The sequence below is a fragment of the Plectropomus leopardus genome, chromosome 24, assembly GCF_026936395.1.
Source record: "Plectropomus leopardus strain MGB_pleo_1.0 chromosome 24, ASM2693639v1, whole genome shotgun sequence".
NCBI classification, from domain to species: Eukaryota; Metazoa; Chordata; class Actinopteri; order Perciformes; family Serranidae; genus Plectropomus; species Plectropomus leopardus.
In genome coordinates this window covers 8547436-8569213 of record NC_142199.1, presented here as the reverse complement: position 1 = coordinate 8569213, position 21778 = coordinate 8547436, and the positions used below count along the sequence as shown (strand labels likewise).

The 21778-nt window shown below is 38.5% G+C and overlaps 1 protein-coding gene across 4 annotated transcripts in view; it reads right to left on the bottom strand.

Moving 5' to 3' along the window:
* spega (striated muscle enriched protein kinase a) overlaps positions 1–21778 on the bottom strand; it is an 88381-nt gene that overhangs the window by 54085 nt on the left and 12518 nt on the right. The window contains exons 3-4 of one of the 4 annotated variants that reach the window (XM_042512895.2): positions 20312–20471; positions 11680–12234 (exon numbers count right to left, since the gene is read on the bottom strand). In XM_042512895.2, the coding sequence (XP_042368829.2) occupies positions 11680–12061 (382 nt within the window). In that variant the 5' untranslated portion in view covers positions 12062–12234; positions 20312–20471. Of the gene's footprint in view, positions 1–2195; positions 2579–11679; positions 12235–14163; positions 14605–20311; positions 20472–21778 lie in introns of those variants that run through there. The other 3 variants (XM_088074294.1, XM_088074295.1, XM_088074297.1) reach the window with 3 other exon arrangements.

Below are 21778 nucleotides of genomic sequence, written 5' to 3'. Positions count from 1 at the left end.
CTGTTTAACCCTTTGAAATCTGGACTGGCATCAGTTATTTTGTGCTGCATTCAGACACCTTTCACAAGCTATTTGATCCCTTGAAACCTGAGCAAATAATTTCATTTTTTTTCAACATAAACAAAAAGGCATTGACCAACTTGGCAAAAAATGTCCCAGAAATTGCTAGAGGTTAGCAAAAAATTGGCTTATAAAAGAGGGGAGGATAATGACATTAAAAAAAAATAGCGAAAATGTACAGGAAATATAAAAATATAATAACTTTATATTTAAATTTCTGTTACAGTTAAATATATAAATCATATTTAATTTATTGATTTTCCAAATTTTTAGGTCATTCGCTTGATTGTTTTTTTGCCTTTTCAATTTTATTTATTTATTTGCTTATTTTCCGGTAATTTTCTTCAAACCGTCTTTAAATTTCTAAAATTTTGTAAAAGGTTACCTAAAAAAACTTAAAGAGAGAGAGAATTTCAAAGTACAAAGAAAAATACAGAGAAACAAATTATTATTATTATTAATGTTATTATTATTATCAATAATAATAATTATTATTCTTTTTATTTCTATTTCTTTTTTTGCTCATTTGGGGTCTTTTTTTAACCTACTCATTGCCTGCTTTCCATGTTTTTGAAAGAAATCAAGGCAATTTGCTCAGGTTTTAAAGGGTTAAGCACAGGGTGAACCAAAGAGTGGGCACTATGCTTCAGCAACAACGCCGTCCCGGTATCAGCAGTAAATACACTGTGCAAACTGATATGCACATGCACGAACATTCATTCACGTACATTTCAGCTGTTTTGGATATTTGCATATGAACTAACAGAGTTTCACTACCTCATGGTTGTATGCCTCTGTGAACCAGACAAGTTGCAGTTTACATCCATGTCTGTCCAGACTCATAGGTAACCGTGACAGTAGACAATGCTTCAAATATGGTTGTTGCTGCAAAAAAACTACAAATTCTGAAACACGGATGCTTTACACACATCCTTAACCAAGCAGCACAGATCTATACAATCACACAGTTTTAAGGTGGACACCCAATATTAGATGTGTCAGTGAAGTTGACCTTTCAAATATAAATTGTCATCACTTAATCATTTCATCCTATCAGACATTTCTGTGAAATTCTGTCAGAATTAATTGCGAGTTCACAGTGGCCTTATTGCATGGACCACTAATATCAACATCCTTGACTACAAGTGGATGTTTGTGGCAAATTTGGAGACTTTCCCTTAAGGCATTCTTGAGAAATCATCTTCATGATAATGAGGCTTTTGCTAGGTCACAATGACCTTTGTCTATAAGGATCTTCTTTGCACTTCTTTGTTGAGTGCAAATCGATGTTTGGGCAAAATTTTAAGAAATTCTTAAGGACAGACTGATAGAAGGAAAGACAGAAAACCTGAAAGCATAATGCCTCAAGCTATGGCTATCAATGGCACAGAAGAAAAACAAACCTTAATTCATATAAAAAAATCTTAAATTTAGCTATTAGCTCAGTGCTGTCTGCACACACCAGTTGATTCATTTTGGGAGTCTGATTTCAAATCCTGTGTTCTGGACTAGGGGTGGGGGGGTGGGAGATTGATCCCTTTGTTTACATTTGGATCATGGGGTCAGCCTTTAAGGAGATCTGTAATCTTTCGTTTTCAAATTCACATGAGAACTGGTTGGACAAGATTTGTTACTTCTGGAAAACAATGTTGTGTTTGCTGGTCTTCCACTAGCCTCTTGCGTTAATAGGATTGGGTCAATAATGTCATTGCCACTTCCATTTCTAAGTATTTTAAAAGTGATTCAGTTGAAATTTTTAAAGAAAACAACAGGCAACTTGAGTGTTTATAGCCAACACTCATCCATACCTGCACTACTACAAACAAGATTGCTGGACCTTATAAAGTCAAGCCTGCAGTAAAAAGCATTACCCATGTGCAGCTGGGGCTTTGTACAACAATGCAATTCATAGAAGAGACACAAACTGAATCCAATTAAGCAACAGCAATAGCGGCCTCAAGTGTATTACCTTGTTTTCATTTCCATTTCAGCTGTTCCGCTGAGTTGAGTATGCATTTTATATATTCCCTGCTACACAGTGATCCTTTCCTTCCTTCAACCTGCTAAAGGATCCCCAACAAACCATTTTATGCTGTCGTAGTACATATTTTGTATTGACACCACCTCCCACTCACCTCTCTGCTTCTTGCTTCTCGGCCCACTCACACCTTCCCTTGCACTCCTCAAAGCCTTCCGTGCATCAAGCAGCTCTTTCCGCAACATAGCTCTTTGTACGTTCCTTTAAAAGACAACTAGATGGCTACTTCTGCCCAAAAGAACTTCTCCTCCCTGTACAAGTCTTCCAGCAAGTCTTTTCCATTGAGATGCACCACTTATAAACAAGAGAACTTCCTCAAAATTACTTCAACTGGCCTATTTCGCATTGTTTCATGTTGGTTTTAAAATGGCTTCCTCTGCTGCCTGAAATGAGAAATTGGGCAAGCAAGGATGTGCCGTCTTAAGATGGCTGCTGGACCTTCAACTTTATCTTCCTTAGCCCATGTCTGTCTTTTTTCTCCCTGTCTTCCCCCAGCGCTCCCTAACTTTGACTGCCAACATCAGCAGTCTATTTCGAGTCTTGCATGGTACAACCCCTTCAGTTGTACTGTACTTTCCCTCTGCACCCCCTTTCACAGAGCCTCCCCCCCGTTATAGAAGGAGATTAAACACACAGAAACTGAACGACCTTTGCTGTCCTCTGTGGGTCACTCTGCCTACTCTGGCTACGGGGAGATCTGAAACTGTAGTACGAGGCAGACATGTTGTAATACAGCGTTAAGGATATGCTACAACTGCACATACATTGTGGGACAATGGGACAGTGAGGTGGGTCTATTTCAGGCGGCGGAGTGCTCATAAACCTTGGAGCTGGAGGTGAAAGTAACACTGTCGCCTTGAATGACATAAAATAAAGTTCAGACTGTGTGACGAAATGTATTCATTTCAATGCTTTGCATGTGTCAAATTCTTTGTAATCTAAATATGAATGTGATTATAGATCATCATGGGCATTTATTGTGACTGTCAAGACGGCAAGTTTTATTGAAGCTGACTGTCCTGCACTGGAGGACTAAACTCTGTCTGTCAACCTGTCACTCTACTTTATAGACGTCTTTCAAATGATGTAACAGACCCTCTGGCATTCATATTGGGGGTCTACGCTGCTGGAAAAAACAACATTTCAAATCATCAACAAACGAAAGGCATTTTTCACAGCAGACATTTTGACATGTCATATTAAGAAAAGCAAAGGTGAAACTGATAACATTAACGGGCTTCCATTACAGATTTGTGCAAAACTTAAGCAATATTTTCAAAATGTCAATAAAACACAATTGTGAAATGTCTGTGTTTATACTGAGAGATATTATGTGACTTTTTCTCTTGCAATAACATTCCAAGAATCATGGTGATGGATGTTCAAAACATTACCAGGTTAATTTCCATCGCAGCCAACGCACTAGTTGTCATTATTTTCATTCGAAGGCGACGTAGGTGTGGTTTGCGAAAAGCCAAACCCCTTTTATGTGGGAGCAGCCACGTATGAGGGATTTCTGGGAGGTCATAGTCCATGATTTTACAGAGGAACTGTGCATTCAAAACTTCCGAATGATCCGCTCAACATTTGAAGAGTCATGCGATGTAATACTAGCTCTTGTAGCGCCTGCTGCATGATGCCTCATGGAGTCAGTTCCTACTGACAAGAATATAGCCACAGCATAATGTGACTTATAAAGGAGGAAAAAAGTGTTTCTATTGCAGTTCTACAATTTTTGTTTTTTTAATTGCCTTAAAGACCACCTCATGTGAGCGGAAAAACTTTTTTGCAACTGAGAATCAGAATTTGAGATCCGGAATATGGAAATTAATTAAAATGCTCATCCCTAATCTGAACAGCTTTCTACAAACGAAATGATGAATTTCAGTGCTGTATTTGAGTAACCTGATAATTTGTCGTCTAATGGATTTGGTGTGTAAATACAATAGCATTGTAGACGTGCTACTTATTATAGTTATTCCTTAACCATTACTCTCCCCTAAAAACATCAGATTTGCTTACATACTAAAGTTTAGATATTGCTTTCAATTCAGCATGTAAGTCATTTAGTCAATGTATTAGCCTGTTTATAAGAACACTCCATTTATTAGCCCAGTTGATAGTTAATATACAGTATATTTAAAGAGAAACTTTAATCATTTTTCATAATAAAAATCACTTTAGATTGATATGAAAATATGCTATCTGATAAGGGAGATATAGGATCCAGTGTTTTTAAGAGCACAACCCGACATAGAGATAAAAAAAACTGGATACATGTTGGCCCCTGCTACTTTAAGTTTGTCTTTACTTTTTTAATGTTTCTTCTAACTCTTCAAACTTTGTGTAAGTGAAAAAAAAAAATCAAGTTCAAGTTGAGTGTGCAACCTCAAGTGTCTTAGACAACTTAGACGAGTGCAACAGAGAAGACAGTCTGCTGTGACCCAGAAATCTAAATCTACCTGATAAGACTTTTAACATCACTGAAAGGATCTACGCCCAAACCGCAACAATCTCTCTCAGCAGTATCTCAAGAATACAGACAGCTTTTTGGAAATCAAATCAGAACCTCTGGAAAAAAAGGCATGGACGCGGTTGAATACTGTAGCATATACTTAACCCTTTAAAACCTGAAGCTACATCACTTTTCTTATGCTGCTTTCAGATGAAGTATTTAAACCTGTGAAACCTGAGCACTAAATAGGACAAGTACAATAAGCAACTTGGTATGACATCCGCAAATTGCAAGAAATAAGTAGGTTTTTAAAAAAATTTTTGAAGCGCTGGGGAAATGTCTAGGGGAAAACAAAGAAAAAAACTAGGAGGCAACAACGGTCACAATGTTACAGAATTCTTGCAGCTTTTAGGCATTTTTTTCTTGTTTCTTTTGTTTTTAGCTTTCATTTTTGTTTTCAGATGTTTTCAAATTTTCAGGTAATTTTCTTTTTTCTTTTTCTTGGATCATTTCTTCTTTTGTTGCTCATTGCCTTTCCTCATGTTTTTCAAAGAAATCAAGGCAATTTGCTCAGGTTTCAGAAGGGTAAACTGGGTTTGGACCACTTCTCTACTACACCTCTAATCACCTGTCAGTCCTACTTACACCTGGTTAACCATCCTCTCCTATACGCCCATACGCCCCCCTCCCCCTCCATCCATTTATTTTTCCACTTCCTCCTTACAAATTCATCCTGTCAGTCTTCCTGTCAATCCTTCTGTGTTTAATTCTGCGCACACCTTTCCTCCTGCTCTTGGTACCGTCTGGGGTTCACAATTGGCTTGGGCGACAGAATACCAAAGACCCGGCCGCCACTACATATGTCAAATCCACCTTAAACCAACAACAGTGGAAAAATAAAAGTGTACTCTGGTCACAGATGGAGTAGCAGAACACCAGGTGCAGTGACAGTAAAACCAACCTTTTCATTGCGCTGGGTCAAAATTGCACATATAGTGGGAAACAATACATTTGTTTCACATCAGTACTCTGACTGTATTCATTTGACTAAATAGCCAAGAAATGGGTGGCAAATAATATTCATACACTGTATTTCTTTTCCCTCCCAAAAAAAAACTGTCATTACAGGATGCATATGTCTATGGATTTTAGCTCAGTAGCTCATGTACAAAGGCTATGCTCCGACCTCCGCCCTTCGCTGCATGCCATCCGCTCTCTCTCCTCCTTTTACAAATAAAGGCAATAAAAACAGACACAAAACAAAAAAAGGCAATAAAAATTGCAACCTCAGAAATGTGTCTTGCAAGCCCTTATGGGGTCCCCACCCTCAGGTTTGAAACCACTTCTTTAAAAAGCTGCAACAAATGTTATCTTACGAGTAACTGCAAGTCATGTCTGGGAAGCATATGCTTCTGCGTCACAATACGACAACAATGAGCTATTGTAAAAGTAGCTTAAAATACCACAGGTGACCGATGTACTGCTTTTTCAGAGCTTCCATCAAACTGCTCACCGGCCTTTTCATGCCTGACAGTATGTTAATCAAAAGAGAGTGACGTCAATAAAGTAGTCTGGGCTCGTGACACAGCACTACTCTGGTTTCTGGTTGGTCTGATCTCTCAGGGTGATATCTTAAAGTGACAGACCTGACTGTCAGTCTGACTCACCAAGTGATGCTCAAAAGCAGCCAGAACTGCCATTAAAACTAACCACGCAAACATGTGCAAACACACATTTACAAACACCCACACAAATACACATTTGCAACCCTAACCACCACAGCATATCCACCCCGTCTCTCTTTCATCACCCTGACCGTGATTGAGTGTGACAGCGCCGCGTCTTGACCGTGGTGATGCTATAATTATCTGTGATGTCTGCTGGTGCAATCGGAGAAGGGGCCGGCGGCATCCACACATCACTAGAGCACGAGCCCTCTGGCCAACGCGGCACATACCAGGCCATAAATAACCGCAGGGGGATATGGAGGAGGGAGGCAGAGGTCAGAGAGATAGTACGACAGCTAGAACCTAGAAAATGGACAAAAATGATGACATATTGGTAAAAAAAAAAAAAAAACCTGTAAAAAAACCATTTACCTGTTTGCTATCATGTAAATACTCGCATTAATCTGTCAAAAGTTAGTCAAGAAACAAAGAGACAGTGCTGTCCCAGTTGAGTCACAAGTCTCTTACACATTAGATATACAATGCATAAGCCTGAGAATTAAATATTCATCTATGCAAGCCCTGCCTGTCAATGTCTTATTTATTTTTTATTGTTCCAGGATTTTACAAGGACAAGACCTGGGATGTTTTTGCTTTCAGGTCAAGCCTTTAGATGAGAGTCTTAAGTAAGTCTCCAACAGCCAGGATCAAAGCCCCGTTCACACATGCACTACAAACCTAAAATAAAAAAATGTGAGAACGCAAACGTGGGAATCAGTTGGATTAAACATTTAAGGGATAACGCAGAAAATATATCTGTAAGCAGTACATTACATACAGTAAATTTTGGCCAACACAACCCCATTATGAAGTCTGGAGTCTGACATGGAAGCTAAGCAATGTATGGCTTTGGAAGGCACCAAAAACATCGCAGTTTGAGTGTATGTTAGAATATTTCCAACACTTTACCTCACTCTCAGATATTGATTACAATGGGGAAATGAAGCCGATATACTGCTCTCCTTGAAGCCAGACTCTATTTAGAAAAACAATGATTTAACAATCCCTGAGCACAGGAGCTGCTATTCTACTGCTGCCTGAAACTGTTATTTTAATTGTGATATTGAGTGACTTTGGTGTTTTAAAGGGGTAAGTTTGGATTCATTAGAGTCACACAATGCCACAAACTAACAAACTGACAAAAGCAGCAGTAGACCAGCAGCACCTGTGTTCAGCAAGCTAAAACTTACTTACTTTTGTAAATTGAGTCTGGCTTTGATGAGAGCATAGATGGGGAGGTGAAGCCATTAACAGCTCTCTCGTCAGAAAGGGCTGTCTGACAGAAAGGTAAAGCGGTGAAATTACTCTCAATATGGCGTACACTTGAACTTATATTGATATTTTTGGTGGGATTTTTTTTAGGCATCTAAATTATGTTTAGTTGGTGCCCCCAGTCCACAGCAGTACATTTTTAAAGTTGATGAGCCATCCGCCTTCTACTCTGTGTAATACACTGTCTATGCATAAATACCCCATATGACTCCTCTTCAAAAATTTACTCTGCCTGCTCTCTAGTACAAAGTGAGTTTAATGTGCAATTGAGCCATGGGTGAATGAAGCAGGTCATTGTTCGGAGAGCAAGTGGGCGTGTTGATGACATTTCTATTGAAGGAGCAGGCTCATTCACATGAAGACAGCAACAAAAGTGTCTAACTGGACAGAGACACTGAGATTTGGTAACTTTTGTTGATAAAGGACCCTCTGAAACTGTCAGACAAATTATAGGACCAGCAAGAGACTCTGTTATTTATGACCAAATTACAAACCAGCTTCGTGACTGTGGTATTATCTACATCATGTCCTGACTCACGCAAGCTCTACCCAGGCGCCACCCCTCGCCTCAACCAGAGTATTTCCAGTAGGTGAGAATGCGTCTGACATGGACAATCTCCTGTTGTGTACTACATGTGTGAAAGGGAAACCTGATTCTCTGGATATTTTTTGAAGTTCATATGAAGAAACAGCTCAAATCAAGCCTGCAGCTCTGGACATACAGTGAAAGAAAGTAACAAAGGAGAACAAAAATGGATTAAAACAAGTTAAACTAAAATAGGGACAAGAAAGAAATATAAAACCGGCCCAAAAAAGCATGCCATCTCTACTGTCTTGAAGCCTTGGGAGATAAATTCAAGTCCTATCTTAAATCGAGCTGAATTTAGCAGAGAGAGACAAAAGAAGAGACGGTGACTGACAGATGAAAAGGCAGAAACAAAGAGCAGAAATAGGTAATGAGGAACAGAGGTCAAAAAGCAGAAACTGGCATGGGTTGATGTAAGAGGATCAAAACCAGGAGGCAGAGAGGTGCTGAGTGATACGCCAGCTGGACCGTGCGTGCCAGCTCATAGTGTGAGAGCTGGTGACATGTGAGCTCAACTGTCAACTTTCTCTGCAGGCCGAGGCGGCGAGATCATGATCGAATCTATCCTGCAGTACAATGATCTCACTGGACATTTTATTTCCATTTCCTACACGCCAATCAAACAGATAATGCAAACTGCTCTTGAGTATTTACACCACCGAACAAAATGTAAATATCTTTGCAAAATGCAACTGATGAGCCAGCTCTAAAAAAAATCATTACAACAATTTCTGCTCATTAGGCCCTTCAAAGTAGAAAATCACCACTCAATAGAATCTGAAGTTTGGATATATTTAACTGCGGTAACAAAAGACTTGAACACAATGCAACTGCAGCGCAATTACACCTTACTGTGCATGAAATACTGTTTTTATCTAAAGAGAAATAATCACTGGTGATAGCTTTACTATTCCTGTTTTTCTTACTCTCTGCAACAAAGGTACATGATTATTCCAAGTGTTTTCAAAGCATGCCAACTGTGTATCAATATGACATACTAAAACAGAGAAGATCCTATCATATATGACAAATATATGGCTATGTGAGACAAATGGGGCTCTGGGATATGCTTATCCTGGAGTTAGTTACTGGGGCATGGAGGAGAGTTAAGCCTAAAGAGGCCACTGAAACGTCACTGATGTATGCTATCCTTATCTGTGCAAGGCAGAGTTGACAAGAATGGAAAATAATAATGGGCAATTCATTCAAATCCATCATGCTAAAGTGCCAGAAACTAAATCCAGGCATGTTAGATGCACGTTCACGCTGTTCTGCAGCTTTGGGGAAAAGTTACATTTTGAAACTAACTGCTTACCTTATAAAATGCCCTGAATTGTTTGTAATCCAGTGCATTGGAAAGTCAACTGAAAGCAAGATGCTTCGAGTTTGAGAGTGAGATATGATCATGATGATGTGGAAGGTGGGACAGACGGTGTTGCTTTGACTGAGGCTTTTCAAACATATATTTTTATGTCGTTCATGCTTTGCTGTTTGAATATATGGTGACAGAACGACCAAGATGAGCGAAACTGGCTCACCAAAGTGTTCTAATTTTGAAAATGTTGAGTGCCAAAAGCCTTAGACTGTTTTTTTAACAGCTTAATTCTGAACTTGGTAACATGTTTTTCTTTGCAAAGTTCAAATCTTGAACATGTCATCCTTAGTGACAACTATGCAAACAATATTCAGGAAAAAATAACCTTATGAGGGTCGATACTATACGATACAAGTTAAATTTAAGGACTTTCAGGTGCTTTTTCAAGCACTTCCATTCATTTCAAGGCTTAAACTGTTTTCTCCACAATCATTTATCTCACTGTTAAGAAGCAGAAAAAGCACAGACACTAATCATCACTAAGCATATCATCCTGCCACTGACAATATAATGGCGTTTACCAGCCTGTTGGCGCAAGCTCATGCTCCTCATAAAGCATTAGAAAACACAGCACTTGCAAGTATGGGCATTATTGGCTTACTTAGAAACATCTCTCTAATAAGTTTCATAAAATAATTAATCATTCTGCTCTCCCCTAAGTTTTCTTCAAGCACTTTTCTGGTAGACAAAGTAAAAGATATGTTGGATTTTTAAGGTATCCCAGGCTTTAAGTGTCTGAGTTCCAAATTCAAGTACTTTAAGCATCGCCTTGTACGAACCCTCTTATTTTTCGCGTATGAACTCGTTGAACTGTTAACTCCAAAATGGAAATAGACACAATGTTCAACAATACACATGGTATGACCCCAGAAGACAACTTAATTTCAAACTACTGCATAAAAAGTTCCAGTTATGATGCTGAGCTTATTAGCATTGGATCTTCTGAACTGTGGCGATAAAATCAGTTATGTAACCTTTTTCTGTCATGTTGACAACCTTATAAAATATCATTGTGCTGTTTGCACTATATGACAATACACAGTAGCTGCAAACTTTCAGACTATTGATGCCAATATGACAATTAAATCATGTACACAGCCAAAAAACAGGCTAATTTTCTCTGCTTTCATAATCTGGAGAGCAACTTTTCCCAGGCTCGTGGGAATTCCCCAAGTTTTCCTGTCTCAAATCCCAATTTCCTCAGCTCAGTAAACATAACAAACAACACCCAAAGGTTCAGCTGTGCAGCTAATAGAAAGCAATGGCAGGTGACACTCCTCCCCTCCGAAAAGTCTCTACTTACATCCACAAGCTAATTTTAAACATCCCCCAGTGCTGCTCTGCAGACAAGGAAGACAGGGTTACTGTCTGATGATCAAAACAACGTCTTGGATGTATAATTGTTTTGTCTGGGTGAGCTCTCACTGTCTGGGATCATGTTTCAAGGGATCTAATATTAATTAGGAAAGACAAAGTGTTGAGAATGGTAATTAGATTTTGATCTTTTATCTATAAATATACTGGTGTTCCAGTGTTGGTCATAAATAAACCAGTATTCTGTACACAAAAGGTGTAAAAGTGTAAAATGGGAGTATTTGGTATTTTTCAACTGATTTTTTTTTAACATAACTTTTTCATGTGTAATTAGGTTAATTATAAATATAGATTTTTTTCCCCTAAATATGTTGCTCTAGATTTTTAAAAGTAATTTTCTAAATCTATTTTTTCTTTAAATTTGTGGAACATTTTTTACCAAGTTGCTTGTTGCCTTTTTTCTGATGTTTTTGAAAGGAATTAAACCTGAAAACTGCTTCAGGTTTCAAAGTGTTCAAAAAAAGGTCTATTGCTTTAGGGATTCTCCCCAACAAGCGCTTTCAGTGGTCGCAAATTGAAGGTACACCCCAAGTGTTTACGTTGAAGCCTGCTTCGCCCGTTGCTGGCTGCAGCCCTGTGACTAAAAACTGGACCAGTTTCAAAAATTGCTGTTCCCTAGTCACTTGGACACAAAAACATGGGACAATAGTGTCCAGGTTACAAAAGTTGTCTTTTAAAGAAACTATGACCTGACATTTACCTGTTTAAACTAAAACTAGACTGAAGCTTAAACATAAAATGTAATAACTTCTCCTGTGAAATGAAGTGTATGTTTTAGTTGTTTGTAATTACCTTCACCGAGGTCCATAATCGCCAACACAGCACTGCAGCTTGCCTCTCCCAGCTCATTGGTCGCAACACAAGTATACAAGCCAGCATCGCTCGTTCGGCAGTCTCGTATCCACAGCCCACCTGAGTCCTGGGCTTCTGATGGAGGGAGGAGCTCATCGTTGTGGTACCAGGTCAACAAAGGTTTTGGAAACCCTGCCACCGACACCCTCAGGCGGATATCACAACTTGTTCCTACTGCAGCTTTACGGAGTTTACGGATGAAAACAGGCGGCGCTGGTTCTTGCACTGCATCCCTGGCATCTGGAACAATCTGGTCCTTGGTGATTTTGGGCCTTTTGGAGGAGATGTTGAGACTGGGACTGGATCCAGGGCCGTCTGCCATCTTGATTTCTTTCAGACTTTCCTACACACTGTACCTTTTATCTTGTAATTTACTGGGGTATCAAGATGAGCTGCAGTTATTGAAGACCTCCTCTGAAGTACTCCATCACTTCAGATGTCTCTGGGCTCACGGGGAGTGCAGAGGATGTTTGACCTGGTCTGTTGCACTGGGGACTGTAATGACCAGAGTGCATAAATCAGGATGACATCAAAGTTATGTTTAGATATTTCTCAGTTTGACTACAGACACTGTGTGTGAGTGAATGAGCTCATCAGATAAAACATCATTGTTAATTTACTTTTTTATGACAAGCAGCCTCTTGCATTTCAGCAAACAATGACTGCCTTTTAGGCTTGGGCAGTATCACAGTATTACAGTATACCAGGGTATTTAGACTTACTTTAAGGTATGTTTTTCAATACCGTCATTGTATTTAGTGCACAGCATGCACCACAGGAACTCAGTCTCTGGTCTCTACTGGTGAAACAGGCAGCTGAGCTGAAAGACACCGCAACACCAAGTAGTGGAAGGATAAGTTCCAGGACTGTAAAAAGCCAGCTCTCAATATTTAACATCTAGCTTGGTGAATTAAGGATTTATTTCAACCAAATGAGAGCTGCTGGATTTACTAACTAGATTACTAACAGGGTATCCAAGACAGTTTGGGTGAGTTTTGCTTTGTTTCTGTTAGGTGTGAATAAAGTGAGTTTTATAATGCGTTTACGAGGCAATTGTCAGTCTTCTGTGACTGAGAGAAAGTATGTTTAATAAGGACCATATGTATGAGAATATTACTGTCCTTAACATTTTGTGGGTTTATATTGTGTCGTTATTGGTCTAAAAAGCTGTGCGGCACACACTTAAAGCATCATATACTGTATACCCTGGTGGAATTTCAGGAAGGTGTAAGATATTAAATACTGCCCAAGGCTACTTCTTATCAATAAAAATGATGACATAGGAGTACAAAAAAAATAACAGATAAGAAAACAATGCATAGGTGTGCAAAAAGAATAATAAATAAGAAAACAATGCATGCTACATTCAGTAACGGGTACTAAAGGGTTTCACATGTCAGAGTCTACTAGATTGCTACTCAATCTGTGAAAACAGTTGCTGGAGTCTTCTGTTGCTCTTGAGGAGCTTTATTAACTCTGAGAAAATGACTCAAGTCACAACAGCTTTGGCTTGGAGACTACAAATGTTTAACAAAGCCTTTATCTATTGCAAGTCCCCAAAAACTCATTAAGTATACTCATTTGTTGGAATCCGCTTTTGCAAACCTAACTTTTTTCTTACACGCCACCCATGTTTGTTATTTTGATGCCAATGCACACCTAATACGACACAGACAGAATTAGTCATGGTAGCCAGGATGTGACGATCCGAGGAGTCAAGAAGGCGTGTCCTGACACCTCATCCCATTATAACACATGTCAAGAGGTTACTGGCATGTGCTTACATCACTTACATTAAAAACAGCAGCCAGGGGTGTTCTGAAGCATATAACATTTCAAACGTTTTAAGGACATTGATAGCCCTACAAAGGACTTTGCCAGTGAAGGCCAAGATTTGCTTCCCATCGCCTACCCACAACTTCTTTAACACCTTTTCCAAAGTAATTCTGGTATGTCTTTGTCCAAGTGTTATCACAATACTGGAATTTCTAACTTTGATATAATACCTTCAAATGCATCAATACCATTTTAGCAAATGATTTGAGAATAAATATTTTGCTATATCAGGTGAAAAATTGACATGGAGGGCATCGAATATATTTATTTATTATTGAAAAAAATGTAACAAAGGCATAACATGACAATGACAACTTTTCTTTACTGACTTTATGACTGAAGTGCACATTGATAATAAGAGAGCAAAAAAGCACAGCTGTTACTGGTCTATCGATTATGCAAAAATTAGTATTGACCCTGCTTCAAAATAATCAGAATCGAAGAAAGAAATCGAACCAATGGCCATGAACAGAATGCCATAATTATTCATCAGAGAATACATCATTTAGATTTTCTGCATATGCAACCTACTAATATGTCTTGGCTTAAATAAGACTTAACTTGATAATAGAAAGAAATGCATCTTACCTCACTTTTGACATTAAAGCCGAAAGGAATCCCTTTCGACATCCCCGCAAAGTCCAAGTTAAGGTAACAAGATCCATGGGGCAAAATATTTCATCTCAAATCATTTGCTAAAGCCCGTGTCTCAATGTGTCCTTTAGCAAGCACGGGCTGTAGGTGTAAGTCCACCCTAGATCATGTAGCATTAGCAGCCACGGCCATGGCCCCTTTCAACAGCTTTAACCCCGCTGAAGCGTGGTGAGACAGAGAGAGAGAGATCCTCTTTTCTAAATGTCAAACATCTCAGGCCTTCAGCTTTGGTGTGTTTCCCATAACTACGTTTGAGTACTTTTTAAAAAGTACACTTTTAACCTTTTTAGGCTTCTAAGTACTTAAATCAGCTCATGTTATCTGTCTCTCTCTCTCTCACCCATCTCACTGCTTCACCCCCAACTCCCTCAGGTTGGGAACGACAGCTGCACCACCACGGATAGGTCACATTTCTTGGGCTGCCATGTATGACCTACACACACACACACACACACACACACACAAGCTACTGCACTCAAAGTCCTTTAGATAATGTTATCAACCAATAGGTGTGTGTGTGTGTGTGTGTGCGCGCGCGTGTGTGTGTGTGTGTGTGTGTGTGTGTGTGTGTGACAGGCAGAAACAGCATGCGTGTGACAGTTGGAATTGCTATAAAAAGAAAGGCTAAGAATAAAGACGTGACAGTGATTCATGCTACTGGAGGGCAGTGATATAACAATACAATGCAATATACGCATTTGGAATAATTGCATTAGATAGAATTATACGCAATACATTTATCAACTGAAGCCTTTTATTTTATTTGTAGTGGACCTATAAAAACAAACAATGTCAGTGTTGACTGACATATATTGTTTTCATTTTTTTCCCATTTAAAATGGGTAAGTCTTCTTTTACTCGAGTGATTAGTTAACAGATTCTCATCCCGACTTGTCGAAAATTGCTGCTTGGTTAGGGTCGTTCACATCTACAAATTATGCTTGAGGTATCCTCCTGCCGTGTTAATCTGCGGCTGTTAAATGCATTATGTCTTTTCACAAAAAATGTGCAGTTTCTGCTTGTTAAATGCACAGACTGAATCCAAAAGTCTCGACTTCACTGCACTTGCAGACTTGCAGACTTTGCGGCCGCATTCACTGGAAGTCTGCGAGTGCTGAGAGCTGTCCAAATCCACAATTAATCCAGTCTACAGAGGGCCCCAAGTGGACTTTCTGCAGACTTCCAGAGCTCAGGGTGCAGACTTCACAGATTTTACAGGTTAAATTATCCACATTTCATAGCAATACAGACATGGTGCTGTACTTTTTTTTTTTTTTCAAATGCTGACTAAAACCTAAAACAAAGTTATTATAAATTAGTGTATAAAAATGTTACTTGAATCATGTAGGCCAGAAATAATATTCAACCCCATCATGATACAGAAATATGCACAAGTTTAGGTAATCAAAATGCATTTTATTACTGCAGCCGGCCCCACAGCTGTGCAGTGTAGGCCTAAGAGAAGTGACTGAAAAACCTCAAAATGTTTCCAAAGTAAAAGCAAGTAACACCCAACTTACGAAGTCATAGTATCCTTATTCACAAACAAATGTAATTTCATTTTTTTAACTTTGTTTAAACAAATAACAAATAAATCTACATTCTACCTTCTAAAATGTGTAGCTTTTATGTTTTATATAAATGTATGAATGTTATTTTGTTCAGTCAAAAAAAGTCTAGACATGGGATTTATATCTTGTTATCTGCTGGGACAGATGAGCGGACAGAATAAGGTCACTGAGTACATGACTGTAATTTTTGATCAAATGTTTTCACGGCAACAAGTGAAACAGACTTGAGGCCTGTCTATCAGCAGCTCTTAGTGTCTGCCCTCACAGACTTTACATGATGACAGAGAACACATGACATTACGTATGAATGAAGTCTTCAGTGCTCAGTCCGCAAGTCTGGAAGTCCGGAAGTTGGACATTTGGATTCAGCCATACTGTCTTTCAATAAATTTACAGCTTTGATAAAAAACACTGGCCACCTGGGTGAAAGTTCAGGGTTTGTTGGACCCATCCACCACCCTTCTCAGCCACCCTATAGGGACTTTTTCAACTCCTTATATTATGTTGCTACTGGCAGCATCTCAAAGTCATGCCATCCGTCTGCGTATTATACCGCTGCAACAGCTGCTGTCTGGCCACATTATAAACTGATACCACTCATAGACGTTTCATAGCGCTGCAAAAGGTGGCATTTTGCCTCGTGTCTAATGCCAAAATCACTGACCAAGCAGTTGTTTTTAACGAGTTCAGAATGAGAATGAGCCAATGTGCAGCACACAATGATTAGCTAAGCTCCACTTTGCCCCTCTCTCGCTCTCTGTCTCCATTTATCGACCATAAATGAGACAAGAATTAGCAAGCCAGCCAGCACCACTATAAGACTATTTGCCGAGGGGAGAGCATGTGGCAGCTCTGAAAACAGACCTTCATTTAGCGGCTGGTGGCCATTAGCAGCGCTAATTCTAACCTGAGTAACAGCAGCAACAGAAAATTTAGGATCAGACCCTTGGCGCTGGGGCTTGTGCTGGCAGAATTGAAATTGCTACAGCTGTTGAGGTATTTTGTACCCCTGTTCTCTGAACATTTGGCACTATGATTGGATGAACAATGTTTTTCACTCTAGTCAATCAATTGTATCAACCATTCTAGCATCAATCCTTACAAAGTTTGTTTTCAGCTTAAAATTTCTAATATTGTTGCATTTTATTTTTCATTAATTACATGAACCAGGTGATCCCGAGCAAAACACTCTCTTAAGAGGAGTTTGCGTTTAGCTGTGTAACATCGTATCAGATCAGGATATCAGTACTCTGTATCAGGTCTTAAAATGCTATTGTCAGTGTTTGCTTATCTTTGTATACTCGCAGTATCTCCACAGGAATCACCTGTTCAAACTTGTGCGCAAAAAGCTGTTGAACCCTAAGGTGTGCTAACAATGAACAAAGACAAAGACTGTGTTCCTAAATACACTGCACTCATACAATTATTGGCCTTTTGAAATACTGCATAGCCAAAGGTCATCAAGTAATATGAAGTAACTGTGGATGCATGAGTCATGAGGCTGTTGTTTCTAAATTCCCATTTTTAAAACAATTATGAAATGTACAAGGAATGTGACTTCTCAGTCTTGTTGACCTGCAGCACAGGACTCAGGGCTAGACTAGGGCTCTTTGCTAAAGATTATTACACTATGGTCAAAGTCTCAGGTATTCAATCATACACTAAACACATCCTGACAGTTTTCTCCAAATCAATGCCTGTATCTGTCTTGTTCAGTATAGACTGTTCTTCTCATTCAGAGCTCACTCACTTGCTTTTGATAGATTTATTCTTTTCGAGTCGATTAAAAATCTGATACTGCTCTGCCAATATCGGATGCGGGCACACTTAAAACCAAGGCAAAACTTTCTGAAGCTGACTAGCTATTATTCTGCTTTTGCCCTTTGAAACCTGGATGTACATCAGCTTTTCTTGTGCTGTATTAGGGTCCCTTTCACAGTTATTTAAACCTACGTAAAGAGGGTAAATTATCTAATTCTCAAAAACATGGGAAAAGGCAATGAGTAAATTGCAAGATGTTGGTAAAAGGTGACAAGAAAACAGCCTGAAAATAAATGGTAAAAATAAATAGAGAAAAAGTAGACAAAGTAGTAGATAGTAAAGTAGTAAATAGTAGAAAAAATCTGCCACAGTCACAAACTGCTGGGTCAAAATCTAAAAATTCGCAAAGTAGTAAGCAAAAGTAATCAGTATGTTCTCTACCTCGAGGTCTGAATGGACAGACTAGCCAGGGTGGTTTGACCTTTGACCTGTGCTGGTTGCTAGCAGCCACATCCTTAGGAGGTTGTCAGATCAGGGCAGGAAAAAAAGTCTATCCAGCTGGTAGCAGCATCACACAGCATCACTTTAGTATCACAAAACAATCGAGGCCTTGAAATTCTATATCTCAAAAGAAGTGTGTCAATATGCTGAAATATGCTGCTGTGAAACATTTGCTCTGTGGCATTAATAGGACTGTCCAGTAATGTCATAATCTACCGCCTGAGGATTAATTTCAAGATATTTTCTAGATCAGCAAGGAAATGTAATATTTAAAGTTTGTTTAAAAAATATCCATATTTGGGAATGTCCTAAGATCTCAAAATTCTGGAGTAATATTGTGCAGGAATTGAGCACAATTTGTTCTCCAAAAATAACCAAAGATCCAGGCCTTTTCACACTGGTTTTTCACACTGCCAACCTAAAACACTGTCCCTGTGTAAATCTGGCTTCAAAGTCCTTCTCCTTGCTAGGGTGAGTTTTGTTTACAAATTTTTAAAACATTTAGTAATTAATTTTACCTTTTATATCTTATCTTTTCATTCTTTTATTGTGAATCTGTACAGTTTATTATGTTTTATACTTTATTGCTCTGTAAAGCACTTTGAATTGCCTTGTTATATGAAATGTGCTTTACAAAATAAAGCTACCTTGCCTTGCCTAAAACACATAAAAACATCCGTATTCATTTGTTTAAATGCATAGTGTCAGTGCATACATGACTATTTTCCTGTGGAAATTTCTCAACTTAAGCCGAACACCTTTATCCACTGGCACCCCTTTGAGGGGAAGTGCCACCCAGTGTGGAGCTGAGTTAATGGATGACTGAACTTGAAAGGACCCGGGCATGCTTCAGATCACCCTGACTTTATCCTGCTTTTGGCAGGTTTCACCTTGAGGAGCTGTTGCTGCGGCGACGACTCCTCCAGTCCCAGAAGATTACACTTTATAGACCTTTTTTAATTGCTAATCTGTTATTAGGGCATCAGTTTTGGTCCTTATTTACTTCCTGTCAGCTACTGCATTAACAAAAATGCCCACAGGAAATATAAGGGAGCTAATTTAGGATGTTTATGTTGTCAAGTTTGAAGAGGTAGACATTTTTTGATGGTGAATCAGTTTGAAATATTACAGGAGGTAATGGAACAAGACTGAGCAGCCACAGTGAGCTGCTAGATAAAGAGCTGCAGGCGGCACACCTTCAACTTAATGAGGTAACTTAATCCTTTGAAACCTGGGCAGATTGGCTTGATTTCTTTTTTTTTTGTGTGTTAGTCCGTTTAAAACTGGACTTTTTTTTATTATTTAACTTCTTTATTGACTTTTCATTACAAATGCAAATGCACAACTAGTGTGTAAATATAAGCATTGCAAACAACATTAAGTCAACAGGCTTGATTTCTTTTAAAAATATGGGAAGAGGGCAATGAGCAACTTAAGAACTTGGAAAGATATTAGTAAAGTGCAAGAAAATTACCAAAATAAAAAAATACAAAAACCAAATAAACAAACAAGAAATGAAAATTATAGTAATTATAAGAAAATAATTTTAAACATATGATAATTATAATTTTAGATATAGTTCTCAGGGAATTTTCCCCACGCTTTTATAAAAATAAATTTCTAAATCTACTAATTTCTTGCGATTTGCACGACATTTCTTGCCAAGTTGTGCATTACCTTTTTTTCCTACGTTTTTGAAAGAAATTGAACCAATCTGCTCAACATTCGAAGGTTTAAAATATTTATGAAAGACATCTGAAGACAGGAAAAGAACAATGATGCCAATCCAGGTTTCACAGGGCTACCCAACTCTTTTCACTTTGCTCTGCTGTCCACAGACTCATGCCATATGCAGCATAAAAGTAGATCATGATTGCTCCCAGATTTTTGGACAAAAGCCAATTATTACCAGTTCGTTCATGAAAATGACATTAGTTTGATTTGCTGCCCCAGAAATCTATGACGTGTGGTTAGGGCTCTACCCAACACAGAATTATGCCAGAATCGGTTTTGGCAGTTTAATACCAATATTCATTATCTTGTTGATATACTGACTATGGAAAAGTACTTCATTCAACCCCACTTCAAAAGATCTGAGCAATACCTTTAGGGCTTCTCATTTTACAAAACTACAAAAAAATGGTTGGATCACAGGGTAAATAACGCATTAAGCTTAATTTAAATGATATTCTTCCACTATCATAGACTAATAATATCTAACAGTATGATTATTTATACAACAATCTTACCTGAAGAAGCCCATCTTGTGAATTTCTTGTCAGCTGCAAGGATGTGCAGTAGTCACATGATGTAATGTTTCTGCAGGTGTAATGAGTGGGAGTACTGCAGGATGCCTCAGTGCTGTTCATCTGTGAATATTCTCCAGAGATTTTCCTCCAGTTCACATATCTGTGGAAGAAAAAAGACCCCAGTGAGATTTTTAGTTCTTTTTTATCTCCATTTTATACTTGTTGATAATATTCTGGTATCATTCGAGAAGGTTAAATAAAAAGAAGAAGTTTCAACCCTGTCTTTGTTTTGGAGGGAGAGAGTTGGGCGGGTCATTCCTTTGCAATCCTAGGAATCACAAATTTGCCAGTCAGGCAGACATTTAACTGACTGTTCGTTGGAGGTGAGCGGCTTCAGAAATGGCAGCAACTGAAAGTTTGCTGATCAGACGAAGAGACAGGACACACCCTGGCACAATAAGGATCAAAAGCAGGTATTGTTCGACTGAAGAAGTTCCGATATTACACTGTTTTTCTGATTGTCAACAAAGAGAAGAGATCAAACAATGAATCGATGTCACCCATATCTCCTCTCCTCTGTGCCATAGAGCTCCATAATTGCACTAGAGGAACAAATGCACTTATGACTGTACAGAAAAAGAACTCGTAGATGGAGGTTGAACCTTTCATGACATTTGATGTTTTCAAAAACCATAAAGCACTTTCTCAGACATGCTGGTCAGTGCATTCTGTGAAACTCCTCAAGCTACACACAATATTTGGATTTTAAATATTTAGATAACCTTAAGACACAAAATGACAAGTCATGTCATCTCGCGACCTATGTAAACTAAACAAAAAATGTCAAACCTTTCACAACATTTGTTTTTTGCTCCTGTTTTTAACAGGGTAAAGTTAAAGATCTAAGACTGTTTAATGCACACAAAAAATAATTTCTCTCAAATCTTGGTCCCAAATTTGTGGTCCAAATTCATGTTAGTGAGCACTTCTTTTCGAAGATAATTCATCTGCCTGACAGGTTTGGCTTATCAAGATGCTTTTTAAACTGCATCATTACAATACAAGTGTGCTATGGGAGGACCACAATAAAAGAGACTCTTAAATGTGCACTTTACCCTAAAGCCACCCTAAAGTGGCTGTGAGGCTGGTTGGATGTACTGTAAAAAGGAGAAGTGCCCATTAACATGGGTTTAAACTAATTTCTGACTAACATTTGAGAGAAATTATTCTTTTGTCTGCATAGAAAAAGTCTTACATCTTTAAATAAAACCTGTAAAAAATGGGAGCAAAACAAAAGTGTTGCTGTGACGAAGTAAAGTCCCAAGTCCTAAACTTAAAGTTTCGAGTCCTACACAAGTCATAATGTGCTCTTCACCAAATGTAAGGTCATAATAACATATTCAATTTACAAAAGTCTGAAATACCTTTTTAAAAATTGCATGTATATGTTAAAACAAGGAATGGGAG